General features: G+C 40.8%; 1 protein-coding gene and 1 long non-coding RNA gene across 3 annotated transcripts in view; one reads left to right on the top strand and one right to left on the bottom strand.

Moving 5' to 3' along the window:
- Positions 1-6: 6 nt before the first annotated feature.
- On the top strand, positions 7-2,795 carry LOC120748821 (uncharacterized). 2 transcript variants are annotated; one of them, XR_005699424.1, is made up of 4 exons: positions 7-76; positions 423-541; positions 715-850; positions 2,239-2,795. It is a non-coding gene; the product is annotated as an uncharacterized LOC120748821 (long non-coding RNA). The 2 variants fall into 2 exon arrangements; XR_005699423.1 differs by having other exon boundaries at positions 423-551.
- TYR (tyrosinase) overlaps positions 1,894-19,655 on the bottom strand; it is a 43,152-nt gene continuing 25,390 nt past the window's right edge. The window contains exons 4-5 of the mRNA XM_040055667.2: positions 6,602-6,783; positions 1,894-2,365 (exon numbers count right to left, since the gene is read on the bottom strand). Of these exons, the coding sequence (XP_039911601.1) occupies positions 2,142-2,365; positions 6,602-6,783 (406 nt within the window). The 3' untranslated portion in view covers positions 1,894-2,141. The remainder of the gene's footprint in view (positions 2,366-6,601; positions 6,784-19,655) is intronic.

The raw sequence follows: 19,655 nt of genomic DNA, 5'->3' as shown, positions 1-19,655 counted from the left end.
AGACCATGTTGACTGTTGGAAACAGGCCTGTGTTCTTTGTTCCCTCTCAAAGCAGATGTGGTCTCCAGGTCGTATGGTGAGTGAGAGAATTGCTTGGGGGTATGCCTACAAATATGAAAGGGATAAAAATTCTCTTTCAGTAGTTAGAGCCAGTTTGAGTTCTCTGTGATGAAACTTCCAGGGGAAAAAAATGGTCTGTTAGTTCCTTCTCTGAAGAAAAGGGAAAGGAAAAACCTGCCTGGGAATTGGTAAATTATCTGAGCAGAGCATAAACAGAGTTTCACTAACAGGTCATGAGTTTGGTCACAAATATAAATTATGCATTGCATGATTTTGAGGAAGAAGGGATGGTCAAGAGTTGCCAAAAAGTAGGATTTGGAAGACCTGATGAGCCAAAGCTTCACTTTGATCCTTTCACACAGTGTGATTTGTCATGGTCAAAAGAGGGAGGCCCAGGGAACACTGGTGAACTGTGGAGAAGACATGAACAGCTGAAGAGTTGAATCAGAAATGACTGGTTGGCCACATCTTTTGCAAGCAGGTGACATCTGGTAAAAATAAACTTGATTAGTGTGAAAATGAAATGCTATTATCATGGAACACTGAAAAGACAGAAATAAACTTGCCTAATACAGTTAGGATTTTTTTATCAGAACAACTTTTCAAATGATGACATTGCTTTATTGACACTGAAACATTTTGCATTTTTTTCAGCAAACATCTAATGGAAAACTGCAGTGGCATTTCTGTCAGGGCAAGCACCCAGCCAGGGGTCACAGCTCTGCCAGTCTGTCCCAGACTGCCACACCCATTCAGACCGTCTCAAAGCCGGACACTTGGGACTTTTAAGGTACACAATTCCAACATATTCCAGTCATGTTCTAACTCCGGGAATGGGCACCCCAAAAGCATACCAGCTCCAGACTCCAGCAGGAGACTCTTCCTGGGAAGCCCCCAAGAACTTACAGGACTTTCATTCTCCCTCTGTAGATTGAATGGGTCTTAGATATAACAGCGCCCATTCCTCATCCCCCTGGTGCTGCTGGAATGGAAAATATAGGAAAATCTGGATTTGAGCCTGGGAAAAAGGGACGGGTTGAGGAAGGTGTATATTTTTATTATTATTCATTGTCCTATTCTGACTTTTGATTGGCAGGAAATCAAAATTAAACCAGTTTCCCCAAATCAAGTCTGTTTTACTCATAACAGTATTTGGTGAATGATCTTTTCCTGTCCTTACCTTGACACGTGTACTTTTCCTTACATTATCTGTGCCATGCACGGCTGAGGAGGGCAGTGATAGAATAGCTTTGGTGGGCACCTGCTGTCCAGCCAGCCACATGGGTTTGTTTTGTTACACGTGGGTCACCCGGTGGAATCTGTGCATACTGAGCAACCAATAGCCGTAATGTGAGCAATCAGTAAGTCAAGTGGAACAGAGGGAGGCATGGTGAGACCAGGTTCCCTCTCTTAAAAATCACCCTAGGTAAATGCAAGGCAGCATTTACAAAAGACAGCAATTAATGAGCGTTTAAAGCAAGTGAGAAGCGATTTTTGGGCTTCCTCTTTCTTCTGTTGATGGCATTCAGTCAAGGACCAACATTACGGGACATTATAGGTGCTGGAGAGAAAACTCTTCTGTCCCAGAAGAAAATGTGTCTGTGGGACATTCACTCTCCTGAGTCACTATATACTTAGCTTACTGAACTAAAGGTCTCTTTCTGCTCTTGCATTCAAGCACAAGAGTGGATGTGGCACCAATTACGCAGCAGGCACCTGTCACTATATCCATGTGCCAAACACATGGGTTAGGCTGCAGAATCACAACCTACAGTTGTGAAAAAGCAAATAAAAGAGAATTATACATTAAATCCATCACACAAGCCTGTCTGGTTTCATAGGAGCATTATTTAATCAAGCTTAGGATATACACGGTGTTCTTTGGGTGGCATTGTAGCTTATGTTGGATCTGGGAGATTATTTGTAGGAGTGGATCTGACCAGATGCTACACCATTGGAGGTTACAAGAGACTTGAGACTGCACATCCTGCTTCTGCAGCACATCTCAGTATTTGTAAACATCATCAAACACTGCATTTTTGATTAGCACCTTAGTAACATGACTGAGTTACTGTAGGCCTCTAGAAATTGGACTGGTAAGTTATATTGTTGTACTCTTCACTTTCTGTGAGCAAGGGTTGTATCTCTGAAGAAGTTCCTCCTTTTTTCTTCCAACAGGCCCTGATGAGCCCTGTGAGCACAGCAGTAACAAAACCTCCAATCACAGCTGCTCCGACCAACCAAGCCCAGATCTGACGGGCTTGCTGAAGATAGGGTGTCAAAAAGTCTTGGAAAGACTGAAGGGCTTGAAAAATCAAACAGAAAAATAAAGAACATTTAACTTGATGCAATGTACTGTCAGTTTATGGAAGCTCTATAATAGATAATACTGGAAGGCTGAGTATAAAGAGGCAAGTTTGGTAGAGATTATCTGAGAGCCACAAATAGTTTTAAACAAATCACTTCAGCCCTGATAGTCTGTTTCTCAATCTTCACGTCCAAGGCTGGCACAGAGTTCACTGTCCCTAGTGCTCCTCACAGTTTTGTCAAAACTTCAGACTGTAACCCAAGAAGTTTGATATTGTGTGACCAAAGGTCCTGCTAGCTCAGCATCCTTCGGCAATAATAACTGAGGCAGAACACTAGGGAGAGTTTAAGAAAAGGTCGAGTCTATTACAATGTTTCCACAAAATACTTACACAGCCTCCAAAAATTTTCAGGTCAGAGAATTCCTAAACCAGATGTGGTGTCATTGTGTTTAATAGTCATTGGAGGATTTTTTTTTCCTTCCATCATCTTTTCAAGCTGCTCTTTGAACTTTTACCACAACTTTTAGCAGCAACAAGATCCCTGCCTCAACTACATATTGAGTGGGAATGAAATCTTCCTTTCACTAATTGTGGAACAGCATTCGACTTGCTTTGACAGTTCCTGTGTGGGGAGAGGCAGAAGACAGCAATTCTGTGGTCATTCTGCACAAGAAATCCTCTTTCTTTGGTGAATCCAGGGAAGCTTCTCACTGTTAGATGATCAGCTGCCTTCTTGCTTTGTGATATCAATGTGTGTGTCTGTGTCTGTTTTTTTCTTGCTATGGCTTAATGAGTTATGAAAACCTTGCCATACAGGGCTCTCACTTCACAGCAGAGGCTGGAAAGAAACCTGTTCAAAATGCACCCAATGAAGTGCATGCTGGCTTGAATTTGAAAATAGGAGTACTTGTCTGCTTGCACAAAGGAGGATTTGGAATCCACATCCCTCAATTACTAGCTCTAAAGACCGTTATTAGCAGTAATTACTAACTAGTAGGGAAAAGAAAGAGCACCTCTACGGCACCTTCTCTGGCAGCTCCTGTGGTGATTTATTTTTGAATGCTCTTTATGCATCTGGACTGATTTAGATGTACTTGACCATATTTAGAATGTACCCCCACAAAGGCGGTAAATGTTTTCCTGTTATCTTGCATTTTTGCTGGTGCCCAGAAAAGCAATCCATATATCCTCTCGGGTCATGGTACTTCCAAGAGTTTGCTCTTGCATGCACTGTGCTCTGAAAAGATGCTGCCTCCCTGGGCCTGGGAAAGGGATGTAGCCAGGAAGCTCCCTGATTTGGTGTGGCCCCCTGACTACCCTCTGCTAATATTCCAGGTGGATAGGGATGAGACTGAAGGAGGAAGTTCCAGGGTAATCTAAAGGGACTTCAGGACACTGGGGCACTGAGTTAAAGGAGTAAGTGTTCAGGTAGTATTCTCCTTGATTCCTTCAGTACCAGGGGAAAATACTGAAAGGAACAGGAAAACTCAACAGAGCAATACATGGCCAAGAGGCTGGTGCTATAGGTGGAATTTTGGGGTTTCTGTCCACAGGGTGGCTTACACAGCACCAGGCCTGTTCATGTTGGATGGGGTGTGCCTGAGTCAGAGAGAGAAAAGGAACATGGCCCAGGAATTAGCAGGGCTGATAGAGAAGTCTTTAAACTGGGCATGAAGGAGGAGTAGGATAATTTGCTTCTGCCATTTCTTATCTGTTTGTTGTTCACTGGTTGTGTACCTCTGGGTGTTCAAAAGAAATACCTGTGAGACTTCCTTCCACAATCAAAACTAGGAAGATGAGCTAGGAGACATTCAAGTTATGGAGTCCCTCAATCAGCTTTAAGGCACGGTTACTTTTCCTTGTAGTGGTGGAAAGTTCACAGCTCCTTACAGATTTCATCAGTCTCCTCATTACTACAGTTTGGAAAATCTTTTTTAATGAAAAGTATTGTCAAGTACTGGAACAGGCTGCTGAGGGAAGAAGTAGAGTAACTATCCCTGGAAGTGTTCAAGAATCATACAGATGTGGTGGTAGGGTATGGTTTAGTTGTGGGCTTGACAGTGTCGGTTTTATGCTTGGGCTTCACCATGGTAGAAGTCTTTTCCAATCTAAATTATTCTGTGATTCTATAAAACTTCCCAGTGGGAGAGAGAGATTTTCTGGGGAAAAGGCAAGACTGCACCTGTAAATGTATCTTTTGTGTAAATGTTTTCAGTTCTGAAAGATGGAAAAAAAATACATAAAAAAACTTAGTCCAGGTATTAAAATATTATTCTTGAAACAGCTCTTAACAGAGTAACCTGTTTTGACAACTATTGTTAGGTGGTGCAGTTAGTCTTCCAAATCTCAGTTATTGATGCTAACTCGTGTTCATTTTCAGGCAGCTGTGCAGGTTGTGGTCATTTTACAGCTGACTGTTCTCATGTCAGGGAAAGCTGGGTGTCTGCTCCAGCTTCTGCTCAGAGCAGCTCCCCAGTAGCTACACTGTGACACGTGCCTTGCAGTCCTGAGGGATGGATTTCCACACACACTGAGACCACTTCTGCTTCAGCTCTGCCATACATATAAAAATAAATGAAGCTGCAATTAAAATTATGTACTCTTACATAGTGATTTGCTTTGCAGTGAAAAGCGGAGCTACAGGCATCAGTTTTTCCTCAGGGACATAACAACAATATAATTTAGCATTAAAATGCCAATTTGTTGATGGATTCCTTCCAAGTTTTATTTCTTGTAACCAGCCTCATTATGCTCTGCATAGTCCTCCTTCATCTCTCCTAAGTAGCTGGTACTGTAACTCAGAACTGCTGCTCTTCACAGAGTCAGAGAATCACAGAATCATCAACATTGGAAGAGACTTCCAAGGCCATCTATCCAATGTCAATCCAGAACCACCAAAAATGCCCCCAAACATTCTTCTTTAAGAGCAAACAAGATAGGTTCTGAGAATAGGGTGGGGCCAGATCTTCATTTCTGTCTTGTTCTCTGCCTTGCCTCTCCTTCCTCATCTGGAAGATCTCCAGAAATGCTGATTTTCTTGACCACCCAGATCTTTGTTACTGACATTTTTTTTCTTTCATAAATTTTTCCTACTTGTCCAGTACTTCCTGTTCGCCAACCACAGACTTTCTTTTCTCCTGAAGAAAAGTCTCTATTTATGCGCTAGAGTGAGAAAACCTATATCTGTAATTTGAGAGTCCAACCGTTTTCCATTTGTAACCAATTCTTCTCTTCAGATAGGAAATAGCTTAAGATTGCTTCTTCCCAGTGAGATTAACAAGGGGTTGAGCAACATTTGAATATTATCTGGGCTTTCTGAAAAAGGATGAAATTTCATTCATTTTGTTGATCTTTCAGAATAATTAAGGAACTGTTTTCCTTGCCTCTGTGTTAAGAACATGGGCAGAATATAATAGGATTTCCTTTTCCTGAGGACTATGTGCTCCCCTGGGAAAAGGTAAGAGTCCAAGAGGTAAGAGAAAGTAATTGCTGGATGGTAATTATTTTACCATTTTCTTCCTCTTGCAGTACAATTTTAGGATTCAGAATTCCTTAAAGTCATGGTATTTGCCACTTTATCTGTGTTGTACAATTCTAGCAATACTATGAGTTTAGGAAACTAATTTCTTTGATTAAAAAATATGTATATACATTTCTGGTCTTGATCTGGGTGTTTCCTGAGGTTATATTCCAGCACCTGGACTAAGTCTTTTCTGCATCTCATTCCCCAGTCTGTCAGTACATCCAGGATCTCCCCATCTCAGGTGCAGAATCTGACACTTCCCCTTTTTTGAACCTCATATAGTTAGTGATATCCCAGTCCTCTAATTTGCTGAGGTTTCTCTGAAGGGTCGCCTCGCCTTTGAGGGAGCCAACAGCTCCTCCCAGTTTGGTGTACTCTCCAGACTTGCTTAGCATCCTTTGCATGTCCTTTGTCAAAGTCATTTATGAAGATGTTGAAGAGCACAAGACTGAGGATGGAGGCCTGCAAAACCCACTGGTGACAGGTCCTCAGTCTGTCACCCTATTCCCTGTACCTGACACATTTCCCAGTTGCTCACCCATCACATATATTAAACCAGAATTGTGAAAGCAAGCAGGTACAATTTGGGGCTATATTCAGGAAAAAATCTGGTATTGGAAGACTTTTTATCTTCTCATATGACAGACATATTCCAGGTAATAGGCAACAAATTTTACATTTCATTTTTCATCCAAAATTATAATGTTACCTGGTTCTTGCAGATATTCATAGTCGTACCCCAGTTCCCTTGAAGGTTTAAAAAATTCTCCATTTCTGTAAAGAGGGATGAAGGGGACCATGTAATTTTCTCGATTGTGCCCAATTGGTGCATTAGCTGCTGGGTATACTTCTAGCATAGGCCTGTGTCTTCTTAACCATCGTTCAAAAATGCTGTGGAAGAAAAAGCGTGTCAATTAATGATGAGAATTAGCAGAAATTTTCTTCTTGAAGATTAAAAGAAAGTGATGGTTTTTTTTTTTAATGCTGGAGACAGAGTTGCATGCAATGTCTTTTGTTTTTGTGTGTGTGCAGTGCTTTCCAAATTTCCAAATTTGGGGTTATCCACTTCAGTGCTGAGTTCCGGTGTAAGCTTACATAAAGCAAATGCCTGTGGTGCTGCAAAGTCTGAACGTGCTTTTTAATTCTGTAAATGTAAATCACTCTCTTTCTGTGCTCAGCAATTCATATGGTTGTGAGGGACAGAGAGAAATGGATTAAACACCTCAGTCCTTCCTCCTCACTCTTAGAAAACATTTGTAGCTAATTGTTTCCTTGAATGGTCTTGTTTCCTGCTGCTCTGTCCTGTTCCTCTTTCTCTAATTTCTCAGGTTTTCACACCTGCAATGAAGTATGGTTACATCACGATCCTTTGGACATCCCCAAAGGAGTGGAAACATCTGAGGAAGAAGCGACAAGCTGACAAAGCAAGTCAACTGTCAGTAAAGTGTCTTTCTCCAGCCAAAGCTTCTTCACTGACCTTAAAATCTGCACTGTTGTTTAAACACGTTCCTCTCTCCCAGCTGCTGGACAGCTTTATTTTACCTCTTCTTAAATATGTTGTCCCAGAGGCACTGCCAGCATCTCTGATGGGCTCAGGTTTGGCCAGTGACAGATCTGTCTTGCATCCAGCTGCAACAAGTTCCACCTGACATGGGGACAGTTTCTGATGCCTTCTGACAGAAGCTAACCCTGTAGCCCTCTAACTCCCAAAACCTTGCCATGTAAACCCAATAGAAGCTGTTCCCCATGTCTCCAACCTCACCTGCTCCATTCCATATTTCTCTTGCAAATTTTCTTCCATCAGCTGTCTGTCACCACAAGGCTATATGTCTGCTCTTTAACTTGGATGCAGAAGGCTGCAGTAGAGGAAGTATATAGGGGCATTTTCAACTTAACTACTGAATGTGTTTGAAAGCAGAATTAAGAACCTTCCAAAACATTCTCAGTTCTCCACCCTTTTAGCTTTTTTCTGCTCAACTCTTCACTTTCAATCCTCAAATCCTTTCTCTGACTCCTTTGTGTTTATTCACCTGAGTGTGCCAGGTTGGAATAGGGAAGATGGAAAAATGCTACAGGGCAAGCAGATGCAGGTATCTTCTGCATGAAGAAAGAGGGCTCCATATTAAATCAAAAGATAGTGGTGAGAAGTAATTATCAATATCAGGCTCAGGGAGGGATCACTGGATTCATTTATGAGTTATAACGGGTAGAAATGATCTAAAGAGACCTGCAAATTGTGCTTTAATGGAGATCTTAGCTCAGCAGTTGCTCCTCCCCACCACTGACCACTAAGCAGAGGACATGGACTGCCCTCCCCTGTTCCCCCCCAGCTGTTCAGGGACTCAGGTTATCTCAGAAATACAGTCCCTAAATACAAGTGCTTAGGGGTATCAGGATCTCTGCAGATTATTAAGAAATTCTGCCAGTAGATTTCTACCTCTTATTTTTGGGCAGAAATATTGAGAAACACTCTGCATATCCCACTGAATTAAAGCCCTCTCAATACTAATCAAAATACAGGCAGGGCCAAAATCTAAGTTCTCTTTATACGATCAAAAACTCTAATAAATGAAAACATGACTGTGATCATACACCTTGTCTACCCTTTACAATGCAGCCATTAATTTTGATTAAAATCTTCATTTGTGTCTCTCTTCTTCAGTTAATTTCATCAACACTGTCTGGAAAAACTCTTATCTTAATAATAGTGTTTAGTTGAAGCTTTCAGATGGATAAGTTTCAACAATATGAAGACTTCAGCTGGAGTTATCTCAAGAAAGTTTAAACGGAAACTCTGTAATCTTTGGAGAGCAGCATGAAGAAATTCAATAATCACTAAAAAAGACATAGACTATAAAGGAGTAATTTAGCTTGAGGAGGAGTGGGATGTGGGTAAATGTTGCACTCCAATCTTCTCCCTGCCTAGCTTTTACTCATGCCTTGGGTAAAGTACCCTGATTATCAGAGTTTTATTTTCCTAGCAGTTGGAGATGATGGGAGCTGGGATAATTCTTCTCTGCAGCACAAGGTTGTTAGAGGTGCAGAGATACTATGGTTGTGGGAACACAGTAATATTTTAAGAAGTCAGAGGTAGGATTTGGATCAGATTTTTAATGTCTGGTGATGATCCATGTGCTAACACTGGAATGCTCATCCTGAGGTACCTCCTGGGGCCTGATTTTTAGAAAATGCTGAGCAGTCACAATCTGAAAATCCGGAAAGTTGATGAGTACCAGGTTCAGAGATAAAAGTTGTCATTTGCCTGAAACAACTTTGCAAGTAATGCCTTGAAATGCAGCATCCTCACTGCATGTGTTAAATGTTGCTGTTGCGTAAGAGCTTTCAAGAATATTCCTTAGGACAGTAATCTTTCAAGGAAAATGCAAATGCCATTTGTTCATTTCCATGGAAATGAACATATGTACTGTTAGATTCCTTCATTTGCAGTGTGGTTCCCACATGAGGTATCAACCTTTGCTTAGCAGTAGCAGGAGAATTGAATAGTCAGCCCTTTTAGCTGATCTTCAGATTCAGATGTGATCATATGCCTCTAAATCCTGATGTGATGGGTCTTGCTGATGCACATGATGTGTTGCACAATCCATTGAGTTGCTTGGGAACAGTTCTCTCCATTAGCTGGCACAAGATCTTATCATCTTGGCTCTCAATGAAATCTCTTTCATTGAACATATCTGTATGTCACTATAGAAATCTCAGAAACTTTTTTTTTTTTTTAAGCTTTAAGGGTCACATTTTCTTTTACTCCATTTAGAACAGCTAGTCATGTGCATTTATCTTGTAGTAGTCTTTAGGATTTTTGCTTTGGGGTTTTATTTGACACTTTGAAAGATTAGGATCATGTTCTGCTTGCTAATAAAGTCATTGGATGAAGTTGCATTTATTATTTCAATTTAAAGGCCTTTTCTCAGTTTGTTCAGTAAGATGGACTCAAAACACTATTTTTTCTTTGCCAGACAATGCATGGTGATTTGTATTTTCAAGAGAGTGTTGATGAATGGGTTTTTTATTTTGCATGAGAAAACAGATAGGTTTAGTATATCAGTAATATTTTTTACATGTACTTCATCTGTTTGTATGCCTCCTTTTAAGGAGGGTACTGCCATTTTCCTGCCTTACTCATATTTTTGTAAGTTATGGAAGAAGAATGTTACTCTTGCTTTTCAAGAGCAGTTTCCCAGCTTAATGCAAAAAAGAAGACTCTGAATCGCCTGCAGCTGAGGAGAAAAGCCCATGGATAAGGCACAGCTTCAGTAATATTTCTATTGGTTAAGTACAAATGGTTCTCCTTGGGCGCCGTAAGCCATTTCATATCAGAGAGTTAAGTTTAATGACTCCCCAGCCAAGACCATTAACTCCCTTCACACATTTTTAAAGAAAACTGAAATTCTGAAGTAGTCTTTGGCTTTTGCTGTCAGCCAGGTAGTGACACTGGCACAGTGCTCCTGTCCTTGGGGACTTAACTGAAAATATTTGAGCCAAAAAAGAGGGTATAATTTGGAGAAATTAATCACATTCTCTTTTGTTTCAAAGTACTGTGACCACTGACTCAAATATTGTAGAATATTTTTTTCTTCAGAGTGCTTTCTCCAGCCCTGGCTATATTTAAGGCAGCTAGTGTCAAATATTTTCTCTGTCATGCAGGACTATCCTTTCCTGAAGGCAAAGACAACATGTCTGAACAGCTATGATCCATCATTTCAATTCTTCCATGTGCTTTGATCTATAGAAACAGTTGTTTAATCCAATAACAGGCATGTGGTTTCCATGACAGAAAGAAATCAATGTTTCCATCATCAGATGTAGATCTGTTTACAGCTAACAGAAGTTTTTCTTTTCTTTCCCTAAGCAGTCATGTAAGTCATTTCCCTTTAACATCTTGAAAATGTGTGATTGCTTTTCTTTCCTCAAGAGCTACAACCTTAGAAGAGCTTAGGTCTGCAGAAATAATGCTACATACAGAGAGAAAAAATGCTGAGGTAATTAGATGGTCCCTCCATGGAGCGACAAAGCTCCTGGTAGAAAAGCCAAGATTGTGGCAAAACAGCAGACCGTAACTATCTTGGCAAACCACTCCTCTTATGCTCTCTTTATATGAACCTCTGCATCCTTCCCTGGACCTGAGAGCCTAAAAAAGCAGGACCATGAGGTAAGGGCATCTTCGGGGTAATTTTATTCCATATTGCCTCCCTTTCTTGAGATAACTTAACTAAAGGTAACAAAAAGAACATCTGAAGTCTCAGATCAAGGCTCTGCTATATCCAATCTCCATACTAATTCCGTGCAAAAAATAGAGTACTGGACATAAGTTTAGTGAGAAGGAGAGAAATCTCTCCAGCTCCTGCCAAAGTCTGGTTGGTTACTTTCCTCCTCAGCATCTAGACAAAGAAAGCAAACAGATAAGTAGCTATTTGTATAGCTGGAAGTGATATTTTCCAGAGACAGAGGCTTTTTTAACATTGCAATTCCAGCTGGAATGGCATCACTTGGGAGATGTTGGCAGTGCAAGGGGAGCAGATGGGATGTGAGCGTGGTGGGAAGACAAGGCGGGATAAAGGAAAGAAGAGAAGAGCTAACCAAAAGTTGTTGGGAATTCTACTCAGAGAATGGAAATGGAGAGAACTCGGCCTGGGATTTGCAGCAATAAACCATAAATCCTTGAGGATGATAGGTCTACCTAGAAGGGCCACAGGCAATCAAAGCTTAAGAAAGAGAAATTTAAACCATAGAAAATAATTAATTAAACAGAGGTTAGTCTCCTGATAGCCCTAATGCCCTTTATATTTCTTCAGCAGCAAGCAAAATTGACTTGGAAAGAGTAGTTTTTATTTTAAGCCTTTGGGCAGATTAAAAAATAATTGTGTCTAGATCAGAAAAAACACTGTTTGCATCTGGAAGTCTTCCTTCTCTTGAAGAAAACAAAGTGCCTAAACTGAATGTCCCAAATAAGAGGCCCAAGAACTGAAAGAGATTGGAGAATAATTTGAATTTTGAAAGAAGCCCTGTCTCACAATTTAGTGCTCAAAGAGGCTCAGACTCTCTTAAGTGCATTTCCAAAGTAGAAATTATTTTGAAGTGGGTGTAATATCAAAGTAATCACTAGCTTATGATAGTCAACACCCTATGCAAAGATTATTTTCTATTTAGAGGAAATAGAATTTAATATTGTAGAATGGGTTGGATTTAGACAACTGTAGATTAAAATAAGGCTCAGATTTATATTTAAATCTTGGAAAAACTGATCATGGAACGTGAAAAATTCACTCAGTGTCTGATTCAGTCAGAAGCCATGTTTGATGCAGAAATAGCTAAGGAAGGTAATCACATCAGAAGGATTCCCAAAAATTCATAAAGACAAAGAATATTTTTCCTGCATGTTGGAGAATTCTTAGAGACTCTTTCAGGCCTCATTTTACTCTACACAAAATAGGCAGAGATTAAAAATAACTTATCTAAATTCATGCCAGACACACTGTAGGGGAATGGGGCCTCAGCTGTGGGGCCAGTTTGTATCAAATTGTGGCACTCCTAAGAGTTAGGTTATACCACTGCAAAGCATGGAGTCTCGATTTTATTTAATTTTTTTTCTTATATATAGGTATACAGGTCACTGTAACTTCTGGTGAGCTTAATTCTTGTGTGTACCAGCTTTAATGGGTTCCAAAGAATTGGTATGTGGTAAAAAATAATAATGACACTCACCTGTTAGGTAGATGCTTTGTCAGTTTAAATTTTCATTCAGGGAAAATATACTTTGCTTTTGCAAAACATTGTAGTGTGGTACAGTGAAAATTAAAGCCATCTATAAAAGACATGGATATATCACTTCTATTTAATTGTGTATAAATAGACTCAAGTATTTTCTTTGTTCTGCTCCATACATACCAGGTTACACAAAAAGAAATTAAATGAGCCGTAGCAGAAAATTAATTTAAAAACACAAACAAACAAACCCACCTTGGTTTAACGACTGGTGGGAAAATGGAATTGATTTGAGGATGATTAAAAAAGGCCACCAATATATATTTTCATACTGGAAATATGAATTCATATTATTTTATGAATAATATATGCAAAGGGATCATAACTAATGAAAGGATGAGCCAAGAAATAACTGGGTTTATGCTGCCAGTGGGAAATACCAGGCAGAGTATAAAAGCATTGCTGTATGTAGGCTGGATTCCTTCCTACTGTTCCACATAGTGCTGTGCGCTCTGCTCACAGGAAGGAAATCTTAAAATCTAGAAAATGTAGAGTAAAAAAAAAATAAGAGTAGGCTTTTTTTTTTTTTTTTTTTTTTTTAATAATTCTGCAAAGCATTCCTTCTTAGCGCCATTTCCCAACTGTGCTACCACAGTCATGAGCAGAGGTACTCTTTACTGTAAGAGGAGAAACCAGACCTTAGGTATCCATTTCTAAGACTGAGCCACCTCAGAGCCACTCTACTAGTGTAAATTAACTGTCCCTTCAGGAAGATATACTAGAAAAATTTAATCCAGTGTGTTCCGCCTTGCGATGAAGGACAGCTGGAGAGAGGTGAAGGGGGGAAGAGAGGATTCAGTACCTCTGTATGAATTTCTGTCACACAACAAGGAACAAGAGTGGCATTGCAGGTATGCCCAGGGGGAGGGCTACAGTCACCTTATGGTGAAAGCTCATGGTCACTCTGAGTCCTTTGCACTGCAGGGGACAGAGCACAGATTTCCTCCTGCCTCCTTGTCCTCACTTTCCTTGTAAGTGTTTGCACAACCGTGCCATAAGCAGGATTAAGGAACTGATTTTGTTTAAAACCAAACCTCTCCTTTATTTTCATTTGTTCTGGGATAGTTTAGGTGAGATAAAGCTGTGGATCTGATTCATGGTTCTTTTGCGTGATGGCCAGTACCAGCACAAGGAAGAAACTGAGGTGAATATCTCTGGGTAGCAGTAATTACTGGGTAGGACTTTTCTTCTTCCTAACCTATATGCCAAGTCAAACTGATTTAAAACAACATTGAGAAACAAAGGGCACAACTTCAATAGCCTGATAAACCTGTGCCTCAGCTGAGCCTGCACTCAGTATTAACCATTCAGCTGCTAGGTGGCTGTTTTGAAAGCCACTAATAAATTTGTCAGGTTTAGATCCAAAGCCATGTCCTTTGTTGTGCCAGGTTTGATACGGAGACTTTGATTCCTCATCTCCAGTTGTGAGGCTGAGGTGAGGTCAGACTGACTATGCCAGAAGGAATACAGAACATTGTTGCTTAGAGCTCACTTATACAATTTATTTCAGTATCATGAGATCTGACACGCTGTAGAAGAAATCTGGCAGGCAACATGTATTTGCATTTGGAAAGAAAAGAAAAAGGAAATAAATTAAACAAAGCTGAAAAGCCAGCCCAAGGACTGTGATTACACAGTAGTCATCACTTTAAAAGTTGGCACTAGTCAGCTGGTATTGCAAAGTCACCTCAGGTTATTCCCATCCCAAGCATTTGGGAGAAAGATCAGTGCTTCAGTCCTGGAAGAGGTGCTGATGCTGAGGCTGTAAAGTCAAGGCACTGACTGTACTGTTTGCCAATGTATGCGGTTATATTGCAGTATTCTTTTTTGTTCTTTTTTATTTTAAGTTGACTAAGAGCACTACAGGGACTCTCAGGGAGGTTGTAAACAAATTACATTGTCATAATGCAAGTGTCTGGTTAAAAATTAGGATGCTGCCCTCAATTATTGTGAAAACCCATCCAAAGCGTTTGAGAATGTGTCCCCCACTGGTGAGTCACTGCTGAGGATTGCTCTGGGTTACAGTGCTTATTCTGTCTAGTCCCAGCTGCTGGAGAACATCCAGGGGCTTCCATCATCAATTCCAAGCTGCAGCATGCAGCAAGGATCTTTGGACAACTTCACCTCTTCCCCAAACCCTCTCAGTACCTCTGTGAAGTTACTCCTATGCCAGTCCCTGAGCCAGCCACTGGAGACACCTGTGCATGCATGCATGCATGCGTGTGTGTGGGTGAGGCAGCTGCACACTGGGGGCTTGGATTAGTGGCTACACTGGGTGCCCAAGGCCACTTACTGGGGAATCCAGGCTGTGCATGTATATATCTATATATGTTTTCCCATAATAGGTTTTCATCATGGTCAGCCAAACAAGTAAAGAGGATGAGGCTGTTGGTGCCATTAGAATTTTGTGTGAGTGCTGCATTTTTTGGGTTGATCTGCGTATCTGGTCAAGCAGGTTTGCATGCATGCATGACTGTGTATATATATATGCACATACATACACATAGTGTGTGTATGTGATGTTGAGAATACATGCTCAACCTCAGTACTGGCTGCACCCAAGAACATGTGGTAGCCATACCAGCTTGTGCTTCTAGATTGGTCAACACTTAAAAGATAGATTTGCACAAAACAGGAAAAAATAAAAAGAAGGTTATAGCCTGGTGGAACTGTCTTCCCACAAGATGTCATGCTTCTGATTTTTTTTTTTTTTTTTCTTTTCTGAGAGCATGTATTCCCCATGTAGATCAATTTTATGCATGTGAAATATGAATATTAATTTTCAGGAAAGGTCTGGATTACATTATTTTTTCCCTTTACTACATCTTCTGAACCAAGAGTGAGGATTCTTTTGTGGGCTTTTTTGGAATACAGCACCAGAAGCATGGAGGCACAACATGCAGATGACATAAAGCCCTTCCTTATTCAGCAAGACTGATATTAGTTGCAGGCTGTCTCCTAAAGTACCATTCTCTGCGTGAGGTATAATAACATTCATTATGCTAACACTTTCCCAGACACTACAAAGTACCATCAGATTTGGGGAGCCATGTAACACCTGAGGATCTTGGCACTGCTCTGCTTCATGGATCTCACTACAAGCATTTAATCTCCTTTGTCCTCACTGCACAAACTGGATGTTTGAAAAGTGTCAAATAAACAAGAGGGAGGGAATTGACAAGGGTGTAGTCCCATGCAACTGATCCCACCTAAGAGAAAACAGATGTCACTTCGCCTATGTCCCACTTTCTTGAACACCTCAAGGTTACTGCAGCAGCTGCATTTGTAGAATCATAGAATATCCTAGCTGGAAGGGACCCACAAGGATCATTGAGTCCAGCTCCTGGCCCTGCACAGGACATCCCCAAGGGTCACACTGTGTGCCCAAGAGCATTGTCCAAATGCTTCTTGAACTCTGTCAGGCTTGGTGCGGTGACCCCTTCCCACGGAAGCCTGTTGTTCAGCACCCACTGGGCGAAGAACATTTCCCTAAACTGGGAAACTGTTTCCTGGGCTTCTCCTTTTTGAACCTAGATCTCCCTTGACACAGTTCCATGCCATTTATGAAGTATTTTTAATATTTCCTCTACCAATGTGATTTACAACTCTTTTTCCTTATCTATCAAACACACTCAACATGTCTCTAGGACTAATCAAAGGGTCTTCAAATTTTCCGTCTGAAACTTTTCTTCTTTATGTCAAATAACATGAGCTTCCACAGCTATTTGGAGAAAATGCAGTTGGATCTCTCATTGCTGCTTTGCATGCTCATTTGGCTGGAGAGGGCTATATAGTTTCCCCTTATTGCTCCAACAATCATGTAGTCCTCCAAGTGTTTCTCTCCTAGAATAAAAAATTTCACCAGCTCCTCAAGACTCTCTTGCGAAAAGAAGCTGCTCAAGCACCAGTCCCGCAGAGATTTTAGATAAAATGATCCTGAGCAGACATCATTCCTCTCTGTTCCTGTCTCAGAGAGAGTTGCTGAAGTCCTGCAGTTCTATTCCCCATTTGCTATCACAATTTCCTTTGGTTACATTGCAAATTGCTTAACCCTTCCCAGGAAAGTCATGTAGCCACCTGAGGCTTCAATTCCATTCCATAAAAGTCTGGGCTCCCCTGTCACAAAGCTTAACATACTGAGCAGTACTGTAGCCTACTTCCCCAGTAAAGAAACCTTACTGAAATATCACTGGTTTTTGCCTTCTCAGAAAACTGGGTAGGATGAAAAATGTGCTGAGCCCAACTTTGATCAGTTGCAATTGTATTACCATGTAAAGAGCTTTATTTGTACTGAAGAGGAAGATAATGGATAAGCTAAGCTTGACTCTAAAGACAAGCGCTCAATGTTGCAAAAAATGTTATAGAATCTGTGCAGAAGAATGTCCATATTCTCTAATGTAGGACTAGGTAGTGCCTTAGCCTAACCCAGTTATTGGCAAACTAATCTAATTCCTGTGGGACCTTATTCCATACCTCTGCTGGAAAGAAGTGAGTTTAAATGAGGATTACCTGCACTGTGATCCTGTCAGATACCTGATCTAAACTCGGTTGCTTTCCTTAGTCAAGTCAGCCTTTGTTAAATACTAATGAAAGTTGTAATCGACTTGTCTGAGGTACAGGAGAGAAATACTTGCTCCTTAAATAGGCGTAATCATGCGTGTTGTTTCACCTTTTACTGACAAACCAGAACAATGTTTGGTTAGATATATCTGTTTTCCATTCAGATTTAGGTCTCCAATACTGTCCAACACCACAAACCCCAAGTCACAGATGAGACATAATGGGGTGTCCTGTGTACTTTGTGAATAAGGAAATACAAATGCAACCATGTGCTGCATTGAAAACAGAAGTTAGCATTTGATGGAACATATATCCGGTGTTAAATTTCTCAGATTCATTTTTGCCATGGTTTGTTGCTAACACAAAAACATCACTTGAAGTCAGAGATAGCAAAAATGCCAGCTGCTCAAAGTTTAATAACTACTTTTCCCTGAAGAAAAGCATAACAAGCAGATTAAAATGGACTGCTGTGGAGGTAGCTGGACTGACACCATGGAACCTGCTTTTGTGCTCTGCAATTCAGTTCTTTTGAGACTTAAAGATTGTCATTATTGAAGTTCACAAGGGCGCATAATACATAAATCACATCAATGGAAGTGAAGTGATAATTTATTTTGATGAATAGGAGGTAGCTACATGTGGGTGAGAAAAGTACTATGTTTTCTTGTGATTTTTTACAATTTGAACAATTACATCAGCTGTTATTGCAAAAGTGCTGCAGGAAGGAAACGCTAGCTGTCTGCATCAGAGCTCATTTTGATTGCTGTGCCACAGGGAGCTTCCTCCTCCTCCAGCATTAAGAGAATAGGTGAAGACTAACCATGCAGCTCTTGTGAACTTTCAGGGCAGTGTAACCTTTCCTTTCAAAAACCGGTAATTATTTGCAAAATATGTGGTGTATGAAGTGATCCATTCAGTAATTGTGTTGGCTGAACGTAAATCTTGCAGTAAGACTGATATGAAACCTGCACTTTAAATGGGACTATTTGAACTGAACCTGCTATATAATTGACTTTTATGAACCGAATGCTTCATTACAATCATCTAGCCTGAATAATGACATGGCAGGTGAGATTGCCAACTGCTGTATTTCACATATGATCCAGAAGACTGTTTAACCTTTCTCTGGTCATTTCCCTGAAAGAAAGGTGGAGCAGCAGAACTATAGGTTCTATGTATGCTTAACCAATAAAAAGAATATTTATGTCCAGAGCCTGATCCTTGTTCTTGTATCTCTCTACATCTGCAGCGTATGGTCTATCTGTGGATATCCAGAGGACTCTTTTAAGGTAACTTAAAATGCGGCTGCACCCTCAAGTGTGTTATATATATTCAGTCCCCCTCTGTCCACTGGAGGGGGGATGCTCTAAATCTGCACTTCTTCTCTTTTGCCTCAAGCCATGGCACGTGTTAGGTGATATGTGATATGACCCTCCAAGGTTGTTCCTGCATCCCTTTGGAAGATTGCCATTGCAACTGCTCAGGCTTACTGAAGCAGATGTTAGAGCCCAGCTCAGTATCTTGGTCTATGGTTTGCCTTTCAGCCCCAGACACAGCGATACCAGAGCAGAGATACTGGGGAACTGTTTCTCAGCAACACCCCATCCTTCCCACTTGCACTCTGCTTTCCATGGATATATTTATGTGGTATTTCGCAGTAGATGTGAACTCACTCTGCCCACACACTGAGCCCACTTTGAGTGAGTCAGCTCCATCAAACAAGCGGAGTAGCTCCAGTTAACATGTTACAAAGCCTGAGAGGTTAGGAGGGAAAGGTTAGCAGCTCTACTGGGTGCCAAGAGAGGGCTTGTGGTAACAGAGGGAGCAGGTGATCACCTGCACATTTGTAGACATCCTCAAGGAAGAAAAAAGGATTAAAAATGTAGAAAATTCCTTTCTAAAAACTTCCATGCTCGAGCTTCCACCCGCCTTCTGTACTTGTCTGCTCTGTATCTCATAATTGTTGTAGGAGTTTTTGTGTATCAATAAAGCTTGTGACCAAAGTCATTCCAGGCCCACCCTCATCTCCAGCATTCTGCTGGAGATCAGTTTTGCTCCCCCAAGTCCCTTGTGATAGAACAGAACTGCTTTCGGCATGCAGGAGCTGCTGTAACAAGGTGATTTTTTTAAAATATCAGGGAAGGGTGAGAGCTGGGCTACCTTGCTGCTATGCCACTGGTGATGTATAGCTGTGTATGCTGATTAGAGCTCTCTTGCCAGGATATTGCTAATGGCAACCTCCTGACCTGCCTTTGTCTTATAGATGTCAAGTGGCTCCAAGCCATAGCTCAGACTTCTAAGCTGTGTCATTTGCAAATGTACCCTCAAAAAGCAGTAATAGCCTTGCTGTGCCCATATCAAGGAATAAAATTAATCATACAATTTGTGTTTGTAAAGTGATTTTTCAATTTTTAGGCTGCTTT

The sequence above is a fragment of the Hirundo rustica genome, chromosome 2 (genome assembly GCF_015227805.2).
Source record: "Hirundo rustica isolate bHirRus1 chromosome 2, bHirRus1.pri.v3, whole genome shotgun sequence".
In the NCBI taxonomy this organism is placed as follows: domain Eukaryota; kingdom Metazoa; phylum Chordata; class Aves; order Passeriformes; family Hirundinidae; genus Hirundo; species Hirundo rustica.
This window is presented reverse-complemented; position numbering and strand designations above follow the sequence as displayed.